At 39.5% G+C, this 21491-nt stretch overlaps 1 protein-coding gene across 1 annotated transcript; it reads right to left on the reverse strand.

The window, feature by feature from the left end:
- Positions 1-520: 520 nt before the first annotated feature.
- METTL22 (methyltransferase 22, Kin17 lysine) lies at positions 521-19584 on the reverse strand. The gene is given in 13 exon segments (XM_038419148.2): positions 521-1511; positions 3856-4024; positions 4994-5031; positions 5033-5097; positions 7841-7921; positions 11980-12033; positions 12756-12827; positions 13920-14064; positions 14150-14190; positions 15673-16023; positions 16546-16694; positions 17685-17712; positions 19081-19584. Coding segments are annotated over 11 exon segments (1170 nt in total). The 5' UTR covers positions 16652-16694; positions 17685-17712; positions 19081-19584; the 3' UTR covers positions 521-1463.
- Positions 19585-21491: the final 1907 nt, after the last annotated feature.

Below are 21491 nucleotides of genomic sequence, written 5' to 3' on the forward strand. Positions count from 1 at the left end.
TGTGCTACAGAAATCTAGCCAAGGATATATTAACCATATGGTTAATGGATCAACTGTGCTGTCTAAAGTGCCTCTAATCAAAACAAAACAAAAAAAACAAACCCACCAACAAAACCCTCCCACAAAACTATTTTAACCCAACTAAGATCACCACGTAGAATTAATATACTCATGCATGTAGAGAGAAAAAATCAGTAATTACTGCCCTAAAAAATTAACCAAATCAACCATAAAACCTCTTTTAAAAACTACTACTAGAGGCCTTGTTTGGCAATCTAGTATAAAGCGCAATACATTACAACATGAAGATCACAGCTCTCTGGGCTGGAAGAACTACGGAACCAGTACGTTCAGAGACTGGGAGCATCATGCAGCACTTTAACCCACTGAAAACAACTCTAGAGAAAGAAGTCTAGAGCTCTTCAGCAGGAGGAAGAGTTCCCATGACTGCAGGTATGAGGAAAATGGGTGACCATGATGGACCACCACCACGAAAAAAAAAAAACATATAGAACATATATTGTGGAATTTGTGTTTATTAACCAGGAGAGCTGTGATCAACAAACCCTACTTTATTTTATAGCCAAGAGGTCCAAGAATATGTAAGTTGGCAATGCAAAAGAGGCTCCATGGCACTAATTTCCTCCTCCCAAAATCTCACCCACCCACAGGAATGTTGTGAGGCTAGAATTCTATGGACTGAAAGAGGGTGGACAATTCATGCCACCCTCAGCTTGGCAGGGATCAAACAGCATAAGATGCGAGTGGAATTGCTCCAGAGGGGAGCATAAAAAACCTGAAGGCTGAACTCTGTGCATCAGTTGAAATCCTGACCTCTACACTAGAAAGGTCAAGGTAGACAAAAAGGTAGTCCTCCATTTTCGTAGTTCATTCCGAAGTTTTAAAAAAATAGATTGTTTCCTCAACTCAGAGCAACCATCTGGTGAAAAGCAGCTGGGCCCTTTGCAGATCACTCCACAAGTGTCTAGAATACCAACATGGTATGGAAGTAGAATATGGGTCTGACTGAGTTTACTGATTATTAGATATAAATGTAAGTATACGAGAATGACACTTCTGTACCATGGAAAGAGGTTGGATGGATGGTTATTAGTGTACAGGGACAAAGTCATAGAAAAAAAATTACTGGTCCCAGGAGTAGAGACACCTTATCACAACTGTTGGAGAGCCAGTATCTGTGGATCCATCACAAAGTTGACAGAAGTAGTTAAGAGTAGTTTTCAGATCTGTACTATGAGGAACAATCTAAAAACAGCATCATATCATTAAAAACTATAAAGATACATCCTTTAAGTGTACAAGATATATTTAATTAGTTTAAGGCAAATCTGCATCAAAATCTTGGCTTATGGTTCCATTGGGAGCACATCTTCTGGAAAAAACTCTAGATCGTTTTATTTGTAGAACAGCATTAATTTTCTGCCTCAAGGTCTTCAGCTATCTTATGTGAAAGAGGTCACAAGTGGTTCAGCAATGATCTTCCACAGCTCCTGTGCAAAGGGAAAAAAAGTGTATTTTTAGAATGTACTCAGGCCACTATAACATGATAATTATTAAGGAATATTAAATTAGTTTCAACACCCGCCCGTTACATTAATTGGCTTGCAGCATGCATAAGGCAAGAAGTATCTTTGAAGACTAATTTAATTTAGCTATTATTCTTGGAGCTTTGTACCTTTTAGCTACAGCAAGAGAAGTTGAATCTACCTATTCCTGAAGTTAGCAAGAGAATTCTGTATTCTAAATAATTAACATTGCCATAAATGAAATGACATAACAATAATTTCACAAATTCTAGGTTCTGCAGAAGGTATGTTTGGCTGATAACTTGTTCTGTGTTTTTTTGCTTGGTTCTGCAAATGGTTCCTCATACAGCCTTCAAGGGTGTAACTGAATATATACATGCACTCAATATATTTTACTACAAAAACATGAGGAACAGGAGACATTGAAAAGTGTCTCTATTTCTGGAGAATGAACAGTAGCAGATGTGTGTTTGCTAAATGGAACATTAGAAAGAAGACTGTCTTGGTCACAAGTATAATTAATAAGCAGTCCTCCATCACCACCATATTTTAAATTGTGATTAGAGATTTCACTTATAGTTTCAAATAGAAAGGAAACAGTACATTACGTTTTTATTACATACAGAGCACTAAAGACCAACACGATCATAATACAGGTTTCAGAGTAGCAGCCGTGTTAGTCTGTATTCACAAAAAGAAAAGGAGTACTTGTGGCACCTTAGAGACTAACAAATTTATTTGAGCATAAGCTTTCGTGAGCTACAGCTCACTTCATCGGATGCATTTGGTGGAAAATACAGTGGGGAGATTTATATACACACACAGAGAACATGAAACAATGGGTTTATCATACACACTGTAAGGAAAGTGATCACTTAAGATGAGCCATCACCAGCAGCGGGGGGGGGGGGGAGGAGGAAAACCTTTCATGGTGACAAGCAAGGTAGGCCATTTCCAGCAGTTAACAAGAACATCTGAATTGGAATTAATTTGCAAACTGGATACAATTAATTTAGGGCTTGAATAGAGACTGGGAATGGATGAGTCATTACACAAAGTGAAACTATTTCCCCACGTTATTTCTGCCCCCCACCCCACCCCTCCCGGTTCCTCAGATGTTCGTGTTAACTGCTGGAAATGGCCTACCTTGCTTGTCACCATGAAAGGTTTTCCTCCTTTCCCCCCCTGCTGCTGGTGATGGCTCATCTTAAGTGATCACTCTCCTTACAGTGTGTATGATAAAACCCATTGTTTCATGTTCTCTGTGTGTGTATATAAATCTCCCCACTGTATTTTCCACCAAATGCATCCGATGAAGTGAGCTGTAGCTCATGAAAGCTTATGCTCTAATAAATTTGATCATAATACAATCTTTGGCAAAAAACATTTATGATGTGAGCATATGAGACCTAGAAAATACATAACACAAAAACAGTATGTTGTTATCTCTTATGGCTTTGGCCATTGTACACATCAAAGCTGAATAAAAAAAAATTAACTATGAAACTAGGGTTCCATCCAATCAGGTCCTATTACGGATTTTAAAGAAAAAAACACAGAATATTTGACCAAATGAGTTTCAATCTTTACGAACCTCCAAGAGATTAAAAATCTAGTTCAAGGTTACTTATTTCTTCTGCAACAGCAGATAATCACCACTAACGTCTAAAATGGTACAAACGATTACATTCTCTAGGTGACTTTAGGTATTACTGAAATCATATACAGTTGGGACAACAGAGCCCTCTGGTTAAATAAGTAAATAAGGAAACCATTTAAAATTACTGCATCTGGTAATTTTTAAGATTATTAAAATTTATGAATAATTTGATATGATCTCTTTCAGTACACTTTAAGTAGCAATGGTTTGTTTGTTTTTTTTACTCGAAACTTGGAAAGGAGCTTTTCTTACATAGAGAAACATACCATGGCACAATTTTAGATATTTACTAGCAAATAAATTAATATTTTAGTTATGTTTTGTAGTTACTCTGAAAATCATGTTTTGTGTTGCTCTAGTTAGCATGTTCATGATGAGGATTATATTAATTTACTCAAAAGTAAAATAAAGCTTATCAACATAAGCTTTGCCACGGTATGTAATTGATAAAACCTTGATATGCTGTGACATAACCAGCATAAAAATGTAAATATAAAGGTCATTTCTTGGACAACAAATAGCTTCTTTATGAACATAAATAAAATGGTGAATTGTTTTGTGTTTTACTCACTATATGACTGAACAACTGAAAACTTTTTGAAGTAATTCTCTTAACACATTACATTTAGTTTGATAAACAAAACTCACCAGTTGCTCAATCCGTTCATAAACAAGAAATTGGCAGAAAGCAAGCTTAATGGGCTCAGAAGTATATTTCATTTTGCTATCTTGTAAGTTTTCCAGATCATTCAAAGTATTTCGAAAATGACTGTAAGCTTCACATGTAATGTCCATATGTCTTAAGGTGAAGTTCAGCCTGGCAAGAAAGTATCCATTTAATGCGATATCTCAAAACATTTTCCCTGTCCCTTGTATCTTAAATAGTTAACTTCCCCAAATATAGCCACAGAGAGAAAACGCAATATAAATTCTTTTTATTGATGTCAAACAATAACGACCATGTTCTTTTCATAGCAAATGTGTTATCTTAATTAAGATCAGAATACTGATAAGTCTGGATAATATTTCTGTCTCAAAGGAAGAAACTACCCTCCCTTCCCACCAATTTTAGGCCATTTTCTCCATGTGGATTCAGTCTTGTGGTTTGTGTTCCTACAGAAATGATGCCAATGCCCACACAGAAGCCCATTACTTGCAGATCTCCAGAGACTCAAACAAGGCCTGTTACTGGCATTTTAACATGGGAATAGGCAATCAAATTCATTCTTACTCAAAAAAAGAACACAAGGCAATTCAGTACAAGGAATTATATTAAAAGACTAGTATGGCAGTGAATTAAAACCCACAAATAATCTATATCCGCTTATTTAGCTACATTTGCATAACTCTACCCAAGGATAGCATGACATCCTCTGTAGCATGGGGCACGGGTCACTTGCTGGAGGATTCTCTACTCCTTGAAGTCTTTAAACCATGATTTGAGGACTTCAATAGCTCGGACATAGGTGAGAGGTTTATCGCAGGAGTGGGTGGGTGAGATTCTGTGGCCTGCATTTGCAGGAGGTCAGACTAGATGATCATAATGGTCCCTTCTGGCCTTAATATCTATGAATCTTTGAATCTACGATGCATAGTGAGAACAATGATAGAGAATCGTAACTCTTTCTCATGACTTTTGTAGGTTCAGAACCTTAGAACGCTAGGAAGCTAAAGAACATACCATGCACTGAATATTCATTGAAATGTCTGATCAGTTTAACGCTATGAGAATCAAAAGATTTGAAGCAAAAAACAAAGACCTTAAGGAAGGTCAGGTGGCACTTACCTCTTTTCTATTGATAAGTAAATTGTGCAAGAGTTTTTTCAAGTTGTGGGTGATTTTGTACAGTGTTTTGAATAAAGCATCTGTTAAGTCATCATCATAAAAAACTAAAACACAAAAGAACATTAACATAGCGATGAACGTTTGACTGTTTTAGTCATACATGATCTTAAACACAAAACAATCATCCTTACTTATGCAGATTATTTCTAATGAACAATCTTTAGGACAAATCCATACAGTAGTGTAGGAGAAAGTAGGAAGAGCTTTTAATGGCAACAACTGACTCTGCTATATTAATCACAGCTGCTTTTTGTCAAGCCTTCACTGGTTTCTCAAATGTCAATTGCAAATCATTAGTCTGGCAACTTGCATTATCTATAAACAGGCTCTCTTCTGACCAAGGAATACCTTACTGTATGTCTTAAAGGAAGGAGGAGATATAAATCATGAGGAGATAAAAATCATAAATCAACAGTATGTCTCACACTGTTCAGCGGTAGTGGTTCCATTGAACTCAAAGTTAAACTTGTGTGAGAAGAGAATCAGGCCATCAAGTTCCTTAAAGTCAAAAGATGTAGTATGCCAAAAAAAGCATCCAGAGACTGGTTACATCATCAGCAACATAATCATATGATGTATGAGAAACATTGCCTCCCGATCTGACTGTCTAAAGACACTAGGCAGGACTTATACAAACAATTGAGTTCAACAAATTCAGGCACTACTTACTAAAACATATTGCAGAACAGCTACACTAGAAAATCACCACCACTTTAGGATACAAACGAAAGGCTGAAAGTGTGATCAAATTACATAAAAGAGTAAAGGGCATGGTTTTCGAGGAAAAAAATCTCTCTTGTTTTTCCAGGTCTATAGTGAAGGGTAAACAGAGTTCAAAAAATACCATCTAGATAATTTTCATTTTATGAGAGATAAGGTGTGGTAACTTCACTACTGACTGTATGAACTGTGCTCAGTTTACAACAAATTTGCTTCAGAGAAGTTAAAATTTCATATGTGGTAAAAGAATATCTACACAATCACAACATGCCAAACTTTTTTCCCAGTATTGTTAGAAGTAACAGCTATGACAATTATAACTCAAACATAAGAGAAACATGTCCCATCAGTCTATTTACTTCATTGCCAATATTTCGCTGTTTCTCCAGAAGTCACCTACTACAGGACAGGCCCAACAAAGAAAACAACAGAATGCCACTAGCCATCACCTTCAGCCCCCAACTAAAACCTCTCCAACGCATCAGCAAGGATCTACAAACCTATCCTGAAGGACGAGCCATCGCTCTCACAGATCTTGGGAGACAGACCAGTCCTTGCTTACAGACAGCCACCCCAATCTGAAGCAAATACTCACCAGCAACCACACACCACACAACAGAACCACTAACCAGGAACCTATCCTTGCAACAAAGCCCGTTGCCAACTCTGTCCACATATCTATTCAGGGGATACCATCATAGGGCCTAATCACATCAGCCACACTATCAGAGGCTCGTTCACCTGCGCATCTACCAATGTGATATATGCCATCATGTGCCAGCAATGCCCCTCTGCCATGTACATTGGCCAAACTGGACAGTCTCTACGTAAAGAATGAATGGACACAAATCAGACGTCAAGAATTATAACATTCAAAAACCAGTGGAGAACACTTCAATCTCTCTGGTCACTCGATCACAGACCTAAGAGTGGCTATACTTCAACAAAAAAGCTTCAAAAACAGACTCCAACGAGAGACTGCTGAATTGGAATTAATTTGCAAACTGGATACAATTAACTTAGGCTTGAATAGAGACTGGGAATGGATGAGTCATTACACAAAGTAAACTATTTCCCCCATGGTATTTCTCCCTCCCACCCCCACCCCCCACTGTTCCTCTGATATTCTTGTTAACTGCTGGAATTAGCCTACCGCTTGTCACATGAAAGGTTTTCCTCCTTTCCCCCCTGCTGTTGGTGATGGCTTATCTTAAGTGATCACTCTCCTTACAGTGTGTATGATAAACCATGTTTCATGTTCTCTCTCTCTCTGTTGCTGTGTGTGTGTGTGTGGGTGTGTGTGTGTCTGTGTGTGTGTGTGTGTGTGTGTGTGTGTGTGTGTGTGTGTGTGTGTGTGTGTGTGTGTGTGTGTGTGTGTTGTGTGTGTGTGTGTGTGTATAATCTCTCCTCTGTTTTTTTCCACCAAATGCATCCGATGAAGTGAGCTGTAGCTCACGAAAGCTATGCTCTAATAAATTTGTTAGTCTCTAAGGTGCCACAAGTACTCCTTTTCTTTTTTGCGAATACAGACTAACACGGCTGCTACTCTGAAAATAGTGAGGTCAGTCTGTTTGCTTGTTCTGTTATTTGTATGGGACTTTCACTCAGCAACAAGACAGAGGAAAACATGTAAGAAAATAGGAAAATATAAAACAAACAAGTTGGCAGGGAGACTCTGGGCAGATGTAGTTCAAGAAACTACTTGCAACTGTTTTAGAAAATTTACTAAATTTCAAGTCTGCCTGCTCCCGTTTAAACAGTTAACTCAGATTTTGTTACCAAGTTTATCACCAAAAATGAAAGAACAGGCTATTCAAAAAGGTTTTCAATTTCTAATTGTAATTATAGCCTATAATTTTTGAAGAAAGACAGCAAGAAACTTCAGATAGTGAAGACTATCATAACTCTGTTGAAGTCAATTAAACTTTACATCAGCTGAGGATCTGGTCTACTTTTTTTTTAAAAAAACAAACAAACCTGAGTTATCCTATTCAGGATTAAATACTTGACACTTGCACATTCACATGTCACTTTCATCAAGTCCCTGGCTTCAGTTACATTTCTTACCATCAGCTGCTAATATCACAGTGGTGCGGTCATGCAAATCAGCAATCTCTGCTTCAGACCAACTGTAGGGAGCTTCAGGGTCTATAACAAAGAACATACAAATGGCCATATTGGGTCAGACCAATGGTCCATCTAGCCCAGTAGCCTGTCTTCCAACAGTGGCCAATGCCAGATACTTCAGAGGGAATGAACAGAACAGGGCAATCATCGAGCAACCCATCCCACTGTCCAGTCCCAGCATCCGGCAGTTAGGCTTAGAGACACCCAGAGCATGGGGTTGCATCCCTGACCGTCTTGGCTAATAATCACCCGATGCATCATTCCTCCATGAACTGATATAATTCTTTTCTAAACCCAGTTATACTTTTGGCCTTCACAACATCCCCTGGCAATGAGTTCCACAGGTTGACTGCGTGTTGTATGAAGTAGTACTTCCTTTTGTTTTAAGCCTGTTGCCTATTAATTTCAATAGGCGACCCCTGCTTCTTGCGTTATGTGAAGATGTAAGTAACACTTCCCTGTTCACTTTCTCCACATCATTCATGATTTTGTAGACTTCTATCATATCCCCCACACACCCCATTCATCTCTTTTCCAAGATGAAAAGTCTGTGTTTTTAATCTCTCCTCATAGAGAAACTGTTCCATATCCTTCATTTTTGTTGCCCTTCTCTGTACCTTTTTCATTTCTAATTTTTTTTTTGAGACAGGCAACCAGCACTGCACGCTACTCAAGGTGTGGGAGTACCATGGATTTATATAAAAGGATTATGATATTTACTGTCTTATTGTTTATCCTGTTCCTAATATTGTTAGCTTTTTTGATTGCCGCTGCACATTGACTCAGATCTCTTTCTTGAGTGGTAATAGCTAATTAGAATCCATCATTTTGTATGTATAGTTGGGATTATGTTTTCCAATATGTATTACTTTTTATTTATCAACATTGAATTTCATCTGCATTTGCTGCCCAGTCACTCAGGTTTTTGAGATTTTGTAACTCTTCACATTCTGCTTTGGACTTAACTATCTTGAGTAGTTTTGGATCATCTACAAACTTTCCCATGTCACTGTTCACCCCTTTTTCTAGATCATTTATGCATATATTGAACAGCACTAGTCCCAGTGCAGACCCCTGAGGGACACTACTATTACTTATCTCCATTCTGAAAACTGACCATTTATTCCTACCCTTTGTTTCCAATCTTTTAACCAGATACTGATCTATGAGAAGACCTTCCCCCTTATCCAATGACAGTTTACTTTGCTTAAGAGCCTTTGATAAGGGACCCTGTCAAAGGTTTTCTGAAAGTTCAAGTACACTATATCAACTGGAACCCACTTGTCCACATGCTTGTTGACCCCCTCTAAGAATTCTAATATATTGGTGAGACATTATTTCCCTTTAAAAAGCCATGTTGACTCTTCCCTAACAAATTATGTTTATTTATGTGTCTGATAATTCTGGTGATTACTATCGTTTTAATCAATTTGCCTGGGTCTGAAGTTAGGTTTACTAGCCTGTAATTGACAGGATCATCTCTAGAGCCTTTTAAAAAAATTGGCATCATATTAGCGATCCTCCAGTCATCTGGTACGGAATCTGATTTAAGTGATAGGTTACATACTATAGTTACTAGTTCCGGTATGGTCAACGTAAAAGGCATTGGGCTTACTGAATGAAGATTCCACTGCCCCCAACCCACAATAATCTATCATCCACAACTGTTACTAGGGCAGCAGTAAAAGCCACAATGTGGAGAAAGGAATGGATGAGAATTCACAGAAGGCTCCTTGGGGTTGGGTACTGATGAGTTTGTTTACATGAAACTCTTATCCCCTTCAGGAGCTCCAAATCCCACTCCAATGAAGTGCTCTGCTTTCCTTTCTCTATTATGACTGATTCTTCTCAGAATTGGTTGCCTGGGTGCAAAGTTGATAATATATGATAATAACGTCTTGCTGCATCCCATACCACCATATAGGCAGATCTGAATATTTGATTCTCAAGCGATTAAAAGAAATATCACAACAAAGAAAAACAAAACATAAAAATGTGGGTTTTGATTAAAATTCCTACTTAATTTCAGCTATGCATTTTAGCTATTGGAATACTGATTGAATAGATTTTTAAATGTCCAAAGACACTATCCAAAAGGCAACATTGCTACTACATATTCAACAAAGTTAGGAGTCACCCTGTAAAGTCCAAAACCAGAATAGTACTTTTTTCTTCTCTCAAAACTCCATCTGCATGAATGGGGCTTTTTTAATCATAAAAGAGAAGCACTACTTTTTCTGAAGGCATTAAATCCCATTACTGCTGCTTGAATGATTACACTGAGACAGGGTCCAAAGAAAGTGTAGTAGTCTTGTACAGCTTGTACAATTTAGTGATGACAACTTCATTGTAAAGAACCTACAATTTTAACCCAAGAAAAACAGAGGTCCCTTTTATTGATACTGATATTCATTGCCCCCAAATTAGCTGTATTGATTTTCATTTATTCAGAACAAAAAGAATGATCCCCAGCTACGTGTGCTCTCGCCAAATATTTAAAGTATTGCAAGTTCAGCTAAAAAAATCCCAATCCCCTCCCCGCCAAAAACCTCACAAAAAATTGCACACATCCTATCACAGAGCTACTTTTATTGTTCTAACCACCCCACCCCCCTTCCCTTCCCAAAGGTTTGGAAGAATAGATGTGTTTTGCAGCCAGCTGGTCAACAGATTGGGCATTAGTGTATGTGGATGATGTGCATTATGTATGCTTACACACACACTTCACAACAACATTAAGATAAGATCAAAATGTGACAGGTTTAAGATCTTGGAAGCATGAAAACTTCAAAAGACTACTATAGTGAGGAATGCCAAACACTATAGTCCCATGGACTATTTATCGACTTTGGTAACTCTAAGTACGGCATAGATCTTTGGGAGCTAGGGACTGCATTCTGGCTCCATCCAGAGAAGAACTACAATCTATGAAGAATAAATTCTGCAGATTCTAGGACAGACAAGCACCACTCCCCAGAGGGTATTGCACATAGATTCATAGATATTAAGGTCAGAAGGGACCATTATGATCATCTAGTCTGATCTCCTGCCCAACACAGGCCACAGAATCTTACCTACCCACTCCTGCAAAAAACTCTCACCTGTGTCTGAGCTATTGAAGTCCTGAAATCATGGTTTAAAGACTTCAAGAGCAGAGAATCCTCCAGCAAGTGACCCGTGCCCCATGCTACAGAGGAAGGCAAAAAATCTCCAGGGCCTCTTCCAATCTGCCCTGGAGGAAAATTCCTTCCCGACCCCAAATATGGCGATCAGCTAAACCCTGAGCATATGGGCAAGATTCACCAGCTAGATACCCAGAAAAGAATTTTCTGTAGTAACTCAGATCCCACCCCATCTAACATCCCATCACATACTGGTTCTGACCAGGTTCAAGAGGCACCGTAGTGAAAGAATGGGCTTTTGGTAACAAGGGGCAGCCTGAACTGACTCAGGGTCCCTCATTTGATCCTTGAACTCATAGACTATAACCAGGAGGTCAAAACACTGTTGGAAGAGTTTGAAGGACTGTGTCTCCATGTGGTAAGCTTAGCATGAGTGTAGAATATACTGGTTTGTATTTTTTTCATGTAATGCTTTTGTCCTAAATAAATGTACTACACTCTTAAAGCTGGGTGGTCACTCTCATAGCCCCTGGGAGATAGCAGAATGGCAGGAATAAGACTATGGTCAGAATTGCTGGGATAAGCACAGTAAATTGCAATAAGACTGCAAGTGTGTCCACCGCAGTCTGGAGGGATACGAGTCCCTGCCTATAGAGAACCCATGGCTGGAGGCCTGTGACCTAAGGAGGCACCCTTAAGGAGACCATGGAGGGAGAAGAGGTGCAATTAACCACTGAACTGTGACACTTATTGGTTTAATGCAGACTTTTGTAACTCAATACTCCTGCTCTTGGAAATGATCACTAATTTCAGAAGGGGCCATTCCAACTTATTAAAAAGTGATTTTTTATTAGAACCTGATGTAACTGAAGAGTTGTTAATTGCAGTTTAGTATGTTTAACTATTTCAAAACTATCATGGAAAACAGTTTGAACTAAACGTATCACAACTACTTACCAGTACAGAACTCATCTTTCAGCCAGTCCAGCTCTTTTACCTTAACTTCACCTCCTGTACACACACACACACACACACAAAAACATCATAAAAAACCTACAGCTGATGGGCAAATTAACTGCATCCACCCTTCAGATGGTAACTTAGTGGAGATCAAGGGCCAAAAATCAGCAGTGAAGTGGTGCTGTAAGTGGAAAAATAGTGGAAAAGTAAAAAAAAAAATGACATGAACTGAGTTGGCATTCAGCCAAATCAGATAGTTACACATGCAGAAGAGGGAACCTGCTTTACCTTATGGTCTCATGTTAGCTGTTTTACCTGCAAGATAGCTCCCTTCCAACCCTTTAACATTTGTTTTATACATTCCAATGAGAAACTATTACACCACTTCACCACTGACACTCAACTTACACCACTGCTGACTTTGGCCCAAAGACTTCCACGACTCCCAATTATTCCAGGTGACTCTTGAAGGAGTCCGTAGTACACAATAGCTTTGTGCAGCAACCATGGTTGCCTGTATCTGATTGGAAGAGAGCAGTGCTCTGAAAGAGTCCTGCGCTGTGCTCAGGAGAGCAGCAACCGCAACGTGGACCGTATATAGAGTTTTCATGTCTTTGTTTCTATGAGACATTTTCAATTAAGATAAAAGGTTTCATTGTTTGTAAACGTTTGTACAGTGACATCAACCTATATGGCCGCTACTGTATATTCTAGGAACAGTTCTACTGACAAAGGCACAAACTTGCAATTGAGAAGCAACAAATGGTTCCTACCTGCTGGCTCAGTCAGATGTTTGTTTAATGTTACATTTTGCTCACACATAGCCAGAAGATCTTCACCTACATCTGGAAATAATTGATAATTGTACTGAAAACAATACTATATTTGGAATGTGCTGAAGCCCTGACCTACGTGATAGACTCCTTCTTGGGATGAGAGGATAGCTCAATCTCCAGGGCCTATTCATAGTTCCTGTGCTCTCTGCTGACACTGCCAATAACAAAGCCCAACATTAAGGCCAGCAGTGATGAGCAAATGTCATGATCTGGACACTTCTTCATGAAGAGGTGAACTTAAACTGCCAAACATTTTCACACAGACAACTAGCAGTTAAATACATAGGATGTATCTGAACAGGAGACCTAGAGTTGAAAGGCTCTCTCTGTTCATTAGAGCAATCACTTTTGTAAAAATAACAGTTTTCTAGAGTGTTACAATCAAAGGCAGATTCATTTCTTCTGGAAAACAAATTTAGGCAGGATCCACAATGTAAGTTGTCTTCGTATTATCTTTTTTGGACTTTTTGTTTGTTTTAAAACTGCAGTTTTAGCAAAAGCTAAGCTAATACCTAATTGACTGACAAGGTTATCTCCAACGTGCAGCTGAAATTTCAATGGTATATCTGTCAATAAAATAAGATCTGCAAAGCAATACAAAAATAGCCATAGAACTGGTTCTTCATTTGCCTGTATCAATCAAGTTTGAGACACTATGCAAGCTGCTCAAATAAAACAAAATATACAGAAGCTAACTTTCCAAAATGCTGTACATTACAGACAAGCTAAATAATCAGGACTTTTTGTTGTACACAGCTAGCTTCCTTATGAGAAATGTAGCTGCTACTCAGTCATGTTCTATTTAAATTCAATGTAAAAATGTAACATTCCCTAAAATGAAGATCCTGATTCCATTTCACACTTGTAAGAAGGCACCACTTCTTTTTCGTGTCATCTACTGAGAAATTTTGCGCATGGTATTATCAAGAAATCAAGAACCTGTTACTTGGTGTCAATATGTATAATCAGAAAATAAGAAAAAAGGACTAAATGGAAAAAACCCAGCAGAAATAAGAGATGCTTCATTCAAATTTCCTGTGCTTCTACACAATTAGACTTTTTCATGTTAGTGTTTAATTAAAAATAATTGCATCAAAGTACCTGTGCAGTACACAGTCTTCGCAACCATTGCCATGACAATGCTTGTAATTCCAGTGCCTCCTCCAAGCTCTAGTACTGTACAACATCTGAACATGTCCTGTTTGAACAAGATATAATCTGCAAGAAGAAAGGCTCCTCGCCAGACCTACAGGAGAGAGCAGAAGGCATAGAAAGTTAAGGCTCTGATGCACAGTTCACGAAGTGCAGGATACTGTGAAGAAGATACATACTTGTTTACCAACATCTTCCAACGGTGTTGCCATTGTATGCTCTGGTAAAATGAAAGCAAAAAATGAAAGAAGTACTTTAAAAAATCTTTAGCTATGACTCTTATTTATGTTACTTGGTTTAAATAAATGGTTGTTAAACTTAATGTCAAAGGACACTATCTTTACCATCTGGGATCATATTCTTTTTAAGTTACATGAATAAATTTTTTTTTAAAAATTGTATTTTTAGACTCACACATAAAACACAGTAGAAAGTAGGGTGCTTAACACTATACATGCAGTCTCTGAACATAAGCAAGGAACTGCTTACAGTAACATAACAATGAACAGGTATTTATAAGTGGCTGTTTTTATGTTAGAACATTTATCACAGATTTTCCATTTAACCAGAACAGGTGGACTACAGGCAGCGATAGCATAAGCTTATTTTGTAATTTATCTATCTGCCTCAATCCTCACTTGAAAAAGACAAACTCTATGGATGAGAGATATTTTGTTGTGGACTCTGAGACTACCAAAAAGTATGCTAAGGTAGTGCCAGCTATAATAGTGGTTTGAGAGGTGGACAACTATCCTCCAACAAATGGACTAAGATCACATATGCCAATGAAGAACCAAATGTCAGTAACATCTTAAACTGGTATAGTTCAGCAGAAAAAGCCTTCTGGAATTTTGGATCCCTGGAAACCATCGGACAAATTCTGATTCCCTGTATAATCAATCCCCTTCTTTACGAAGGAGTTTTAAATAGAGTAACAGAAGCACTGTTATTGTAGCAATGTCGGTTTCAGGATATTAGAGAGAAGGAAGGTGAGGTAAACATCGTTCCTTGGACCAACTTCTGTCGGTGAGAGACAAGCTTTCCATCTTACACAGAGCTCTTCGTCCTGAACGAATAATCATACTATGTAAAGAACTACACACCTAAACACTTTGCTTTAGTAGCTAAAACATGAAAGAGGCAAATATAAGTAGATCACATTCTTTTTGTACTACTGATAAATACCAGAAAACATTAACTGACAATACAAACAAACAGTCGTATACACCAACATGTTTACAATGTGTCCCCCATACTTTAGGATTTATTATAAATTAAAAAAAAGAAGAGAACCCATTTGAACCAGATTAGCCATAAAAACTACACTCAGCCTTAAAAAGATAAGAAAGTGTCTGTTTTTCAAGCAAATGAAAAGATTCCAAATCTGAAGCTTGAGTTTATGCTTTGCAACAACTAAAGGTCATAATAGCTATACTTCAGAGCCTTGATGGGTGCAGAGAGTCAGGAACTACCTGAGTTACATGACACCTGGTTGATGGGGAATTTAATTTTCAAAAAGAAAATTTTATATCTAGGTAAAGTGTTACTACTCAACTAAATATCAAAGCAAAAGCAAATCAAGTTGGCAGCACCTGTTCATTTGGCATAAAATAACTGCTACTGCTGTATTATAGCCCATGTTTTTTTTGTATGAAGAAAGTAAGTGATTAATGTCTGTGTATCAGCCTATAGTTTTGCTTACCTATTTTAATAATATTATTGCAGGTACTTTCCTGCTTTGCATCTTCAAAAATATCTTCTCCTCCTTTAGTCAGAATTATGGGATATACTTTGTTCCTTGAAAGATCCTCCATGTCTGGATCAGACACATATTGAGGTCTTCTGACCACTTCCAAATCCCCATCATCATCCAGCAGCGCTTCTATCCCTTTAAAATTATTTGCTTCTCTTCCATTTTTGTTGAGAAAATCTAGATCATTACTATCTTTGTCACACAATTCCTTCCCAACTCTGGTTTGGTGTCCCATATTTTCTGTTATAAGTTCTTTTTCATTATTTTTGTTCAAAAGGAGCTGGAATTGTGATAGAAATACTAACCCAAAAACAGAAAAAAAGGACGTCAAAGAGAAACAATGAAAGATTAAAGACAGAATCAATATGAAACTTGCATTTTCTAAATTTATTTCAGTATAAAATATCAAAATAAACATAACAGTATTTTTTTGATAAATCACTTAATTTACATGAGAGCTAAAACAGATTATGAGACAGTTCTCTGTAGCTGGAAAAATTGGCACTATGATTACAGTGAAATATGTTACTCTGTAAACATTAACAACTCTTAAAATTTTATAACTAAATACAATTAGTGCTGACATTTCTGTCTTGAGGCAAATTTTTAATGACCAATTAAGAATTTAATTTAATTCTTGAAACCAGGTTTCATGGTTACAAATAAGTAGGTAAATTTAAGATAAGATAAATAAATACCAAGCTCTTATATTGAGTTTTTCATCTGTAGATCACAAAGCACTTTACAAAGGAGGTTGATTATTTATTACTATCCCCATTTTACCAATGGTGAAACTCTAAGCACCATTGGATTGCACATTACCTGGCTGTCCAACGGTATTCAATCGCACCATGAGATGTCTTTTGCTTGGGGTGTGTAGATGAACATCAGAAAGTACAGTGTTGCTTCTAAATGTGATGTCATCCATTGTCTCTTTCTTTGCCACATCTACCAGAGTATGCTAGGGACATCTACAACAAGACAATAGCACCTTGTGAAATGCTGTCACAACAGGAGATGCTTCTCTTCTCAATACACTTTATTTAAAATGTTTGCTCATTGGAATAACCTCACAAGACAGTTATGGTGAAGATCCCAGGCAAGTCAAAATCATGCAAACTTAGTACATCACTCTCCAATAAGATGTTAAAAAAAAAAGTAAAGCAGGATGTTCACTGTAAAAACACAAATATAAATATAGCTTTGAGTTGTAGCCTGGTAGTTTTAAAAGTTGCGATATCATTCCTTATAAGAAAAAACCTACAGATTATATCGTTTATGCATTCAGTAAAGTTGCTGACATCTCGTGCTGTCCACTACAAAACCAAGGCTTCAATGTGCTGTCAATACACAACCCAGGGTTTTACAGGCTGACTGGCACAAATCTCGCACCAAACTGTTTGGAAAGGGAAGTTGTGTAAAAAAAATTGTACCACATTCTGAAACCACATCAAACAGGTCTTTACTTTGGTACATACATACACAGCTCAAAGTTTTCAAAGCGACTAATGGCTTTTGGTGGCTAGCTTGAGTCAGCTTTAAAAGGCCTGATTTTTAGATGGTGCTCAGCACTTTCAAAAAGTCTGGCAACTTTAATGCATTTCATTTTGGGCACCCAATATCACCAGTCATTGTTGCAAGCTGTGGCCAGAGTGTCTAAATGTTTCATTACAAAAGCAAAGTAAATCCCAACTCTTGGCAACATCAGTATTTCAACATCCTGCAGTGAACATAGGCATTGACAAATCTGATTTTCTGCCCTGCAGCTTCAGAATAAGAGGGCAAAGAGCTTTTTAAAATATTAGTTACATTCTTTCTGGTCATTCCTCCATACATGCTTAGGAACACTAATGTCAAGGGCTATACCATGCTCCCTCTATAGAAGCAAACACATACATTAATAGAAAATAACCCCTCACTATGGAAATATTTTTCAACATTTAAAAATCTCTGTAACTTACATGATAATTTTGAACCTTATCTGTGATCCTGTGGATAGACAGACACAAACATCAGCTGTTTGGTTTCTCTTTGGAGAAAATGGAAACTTTTGGCCCCTTTCTTATACATTTTGTGGACAGTCTATTCTAACCTAGAACTGTACCTGAATCAGTAAAAAAAATGCACTTAAAAAAAAATGTTCCCAAATGTGGTCTTTTATCAGAGGTGTTAGGGAAGCTGATGTGTAGACCCTAGTAGAAAATAAGAAACTAGAAGAATACAGTAAGCTCTGGGGTGAATATAAAAGGGATCAAAAGTACCTTGTATTTTGTCCCTCGGTCTTTGTAACCAATAAAGCAAGGAGAATAAGCTATTTCAAATAAAATCTGGATTTCTATATGTTTTCTCAAGCAAGTAAACTCCCCCCGGACTACCCACGACTCTAAAAGAATCTGCCTCTCTCTTCACATGTAAGAGTTGCACATTCTCGTGGAAGGAGATGATAACTAAGGGGGAAAATGGAGTGACAGAAAATCCTGTTTACCCTTCTCAATGCATTTCTGATGAGAAACATGAGATTGGGACAAATTAAAAACAAGATACACACAAGGTGGCATATAACTCTTGGTGAAGCTGCCAACAGTCAACTTTCCAGCCCAGCACACATCATAGGCATACTTTAGCTCCTTCTCAGAGACAAAAGTATCACAACAGGGACAGGCCACTGATGATACCACCACTGGTTGGTCCTTTAAATTTCAAATAATAGGTATCCTCCCTTTTCTTATGAAAGGTCAGCTGTTTGGTGCACTTCTCACAAAATGAGACCCAAACCCCTCTATATGCTTTCCTGATAAGGAGTAGGTTTTCCCTCCATTGAAACTGAGATAAATTTTGATTTTCTGTTTGTTTTAAATTAGGAGTAGTGTTTCCACTCTAAAAAGCAGTGTGTCAGTATTACAGCATAGAAATATTCTGAGAACATAACAGATGTTTTGCTATCACAGAACAAAAATAGAACATAATCTCTTCTTAAACATCTCTTTACCCCATTTCATTTGCATCATGTTCATCTTAACTCATTCTTATTCTGGGATTTTTAATATGCAGGCCATGTGCTGAATCTTCTCCCAGGACACAAACTAGAGTGTAATCCTTATGAATACTAGAAAATGTTTCTTTTTCCTGTCTGTATTTATCACTTATTTGTGATGACAAGTATTTCATAGGCTATACTTTGTAAATGAAACTGATTTGCTGACAAACAAATGGAATATAGTTAGCCCACTTAAAAAAAAAAGTCACAGCACCATATGAACCACTGTTTAATTAATGAACATGAAATGATATTTCAGTCTGAATAGCTACTACCACTGGTAAACTTACTAGACAAATAAAAATGACCAGAATTAGTACCTAAATATTTTGTTTCACATTAGCAGAAAAACTCCTTATTGTCCAAATACAGTAGTAAAATGGAAGTAGAACGATTTCTTTATTTTTATTTTGGAGGGGGGCGGGGGTGTAAAATTCCCTAGCAAACACAAGCCCTATAAGGAAAGGACCGCTGCAAGCTACACTTCACAACTTGGATGCAATTGCTGTACTTTGGGCATTCCCCACCCGCAGGCTTCTCAATATTTCAGGCAAGGAAGCGAGATGCTATTTCAAAGAAGTAGGTGGTAAGTCATAAAGGCAAGCTGTAAAAAAAAAAAAAAAAAAAAAAAAGAAAAGCTGGACTCGTTCCTCATCTCCCCGTTGCTCCTTGATGACAAGGGGGGTTTGCTAACTGACTCCTTCCTCCAAAACACTCTCAGTTAACCAAACAAAACACGCCGGGCTGCCAAAGGCGGCGAAGAACTCCTCGTTTCGGGGACTGCGTTTCCCTTCCCTGCAGAGCGGGGCGGGCGGTGCCCAGGGCTCACAGACCCTGCCAGAAACAAAGCCACGCAGGGCTCTCGCGGACAGCGCCGTCCCACCGCAGCTGCGGCTGCCGGGGTACGACAGACCATCCGGCCCCGTTCCCAGCCCCCTCCGCCCCGCCAGCCACGACTGCGGCAGCGCCGCTGTGCCAGCAGCTCCCCAGGCCCGGCGGTTTCCCGGGGCAGCGGGGCGGGGCCGCCGCCGGGAGCCCGGGGTTTCAGGCATGGGCGCTTGCGGGGAAGAAGCCCGGCGGCCCGCGGCCCAGCCCCGGCGGGGAGGGACCCAGGCCTAGGGGAGCCCGGCCCGGCGCTGCGATACCTCCCGCCGCAGAGCTAAGGCGACCGTCTCCGCCGCCATTGGGCGGCCCCAGCTCCCCCATGACGCCATCACCCTGCGTCCCGCCCAGGAGCTGGGGGAGGGAGGGGCCTGATCAGGGGCGTGGCCTGTTGAGAGCGGGGAGTGGGGGGACAAAGCAGGGCAGCAGGGACCCGGATGCGGCTGCTGTCCTCCCACTTACCCAAGAGCCCTTTGGGCAAGGGGCGGGGCTAGGCTGGATTGGCACCTCTAAGGAGCCTGGCTCAGTGGCCCGAGGCCTGGCTTTTAACCCGCCCCTCCCCCCGGCTTTGGGCAGCTCCCTGGGTACTTCGCCTCCCCCAGGGCTGCCCAGCAGCTCCCGCAGCCTCCTGCATTTTCACATCCGCCTGCTCCTCCCCACCTGCGCGTGGGCACCAAGGGGAGTCAGCTCCCTCGCCACGCGTCTCGAAGGGGCTGGCGGGCACTGGGGGCCTTGCACCGTCCTGCTAGCACTTCGTAGCCGATGAATTCGAGCTGACACAGGACGTTCCCTAAAACCCTTTGGAGACACACCAGGGGATTGTCTCCATAGTGTGGCAACGCGGGCTACAGCGGTGTGATTGCTAAGGCACACTAACCTGTTACGCATTAGTTTGTCTGTGTAGACAGGGGTGGTCAATTATTTTTTGTCAAGGTCCACATTTCTCGGTCAGGGTATAGTCAAGGTTCAGACTCCAGAGAAAATAATAATAAAAAAAACAATATAAAGCGCTTTCAGGCTCTGAACAAACATGTCTGGCACTCCAGTTTCAGCCCACAGTTTGCCTATTGAATACCTGCTGGTGCATACTAAAGGTTTCCCCGTGCACTGTAATGTAGAATTTGAAATAACCTCTCCAACGCATCATCAAGGATCGACAACCTATCCTGAAGGACGACCCATCACTCTCACAGATCTTGGGAGACAGGCCAGTCCTTGCTTACAGAGAGCCCCGCAAACTGAAGCAAATAACAGCAACCACACCACACAACAAAACCACTAACCCAGGAACCTATCCTTGCAACAAAGCCTGTTGCCAACTCTGTCCACATATCTATTCAGGGGACACCATCCTAGGGCCTAATCACATCAGCCACACTATCAGAGACGTGTTCACCTGCACATCTACCAATATGATATATGCCATCGTGTGCCAGCAATGCCCCTTTGCCATGTACATTGGTCAAACTGGACCGTCTCTACGTAAAAGAATAAATGGACACAAATCAGACGTCAAGAATTATAACATTCTAAAACCAGTCGGAGAACACTTCAATCTCTCTGGTCACTCGATTACAAACCTAAGAGTGGCAATTCTTCAACAAAAAAACTTCCAAAACAGACTCCAACGAGAGACTGCTGAATTGGAATTAATTTGCAAACTGGATACAATTAACTTAGGCTTGAATAGAGACTGGGAATGGATGAGTCATTACACAAAGTAAAACTATTTCCCCATGTTATTTCTCCCCCCCACCCCATCCCCCACTGTTCCTCAGATGTTCTTGTTAACTGCTGGAAATAGCCTACCTTGCTTGTCACCATGAAAGGTTTACCTTCTTCCCCCTCC

Source organism: Dermochelys coriacea, chromosome 10, assembly GCF_009764565.3.
Source record: "Dermochelys coriacea isolate rDerCor1 chromosome 10, rDerCor1.pri.v4, whole genome shotgun sequence".
Taxonomy (NCBI): Eukaryota; Metazoa; Chordata; order Testudines; family Dermochelyidae; genus Dermochelys; species Dermochelys coriacea.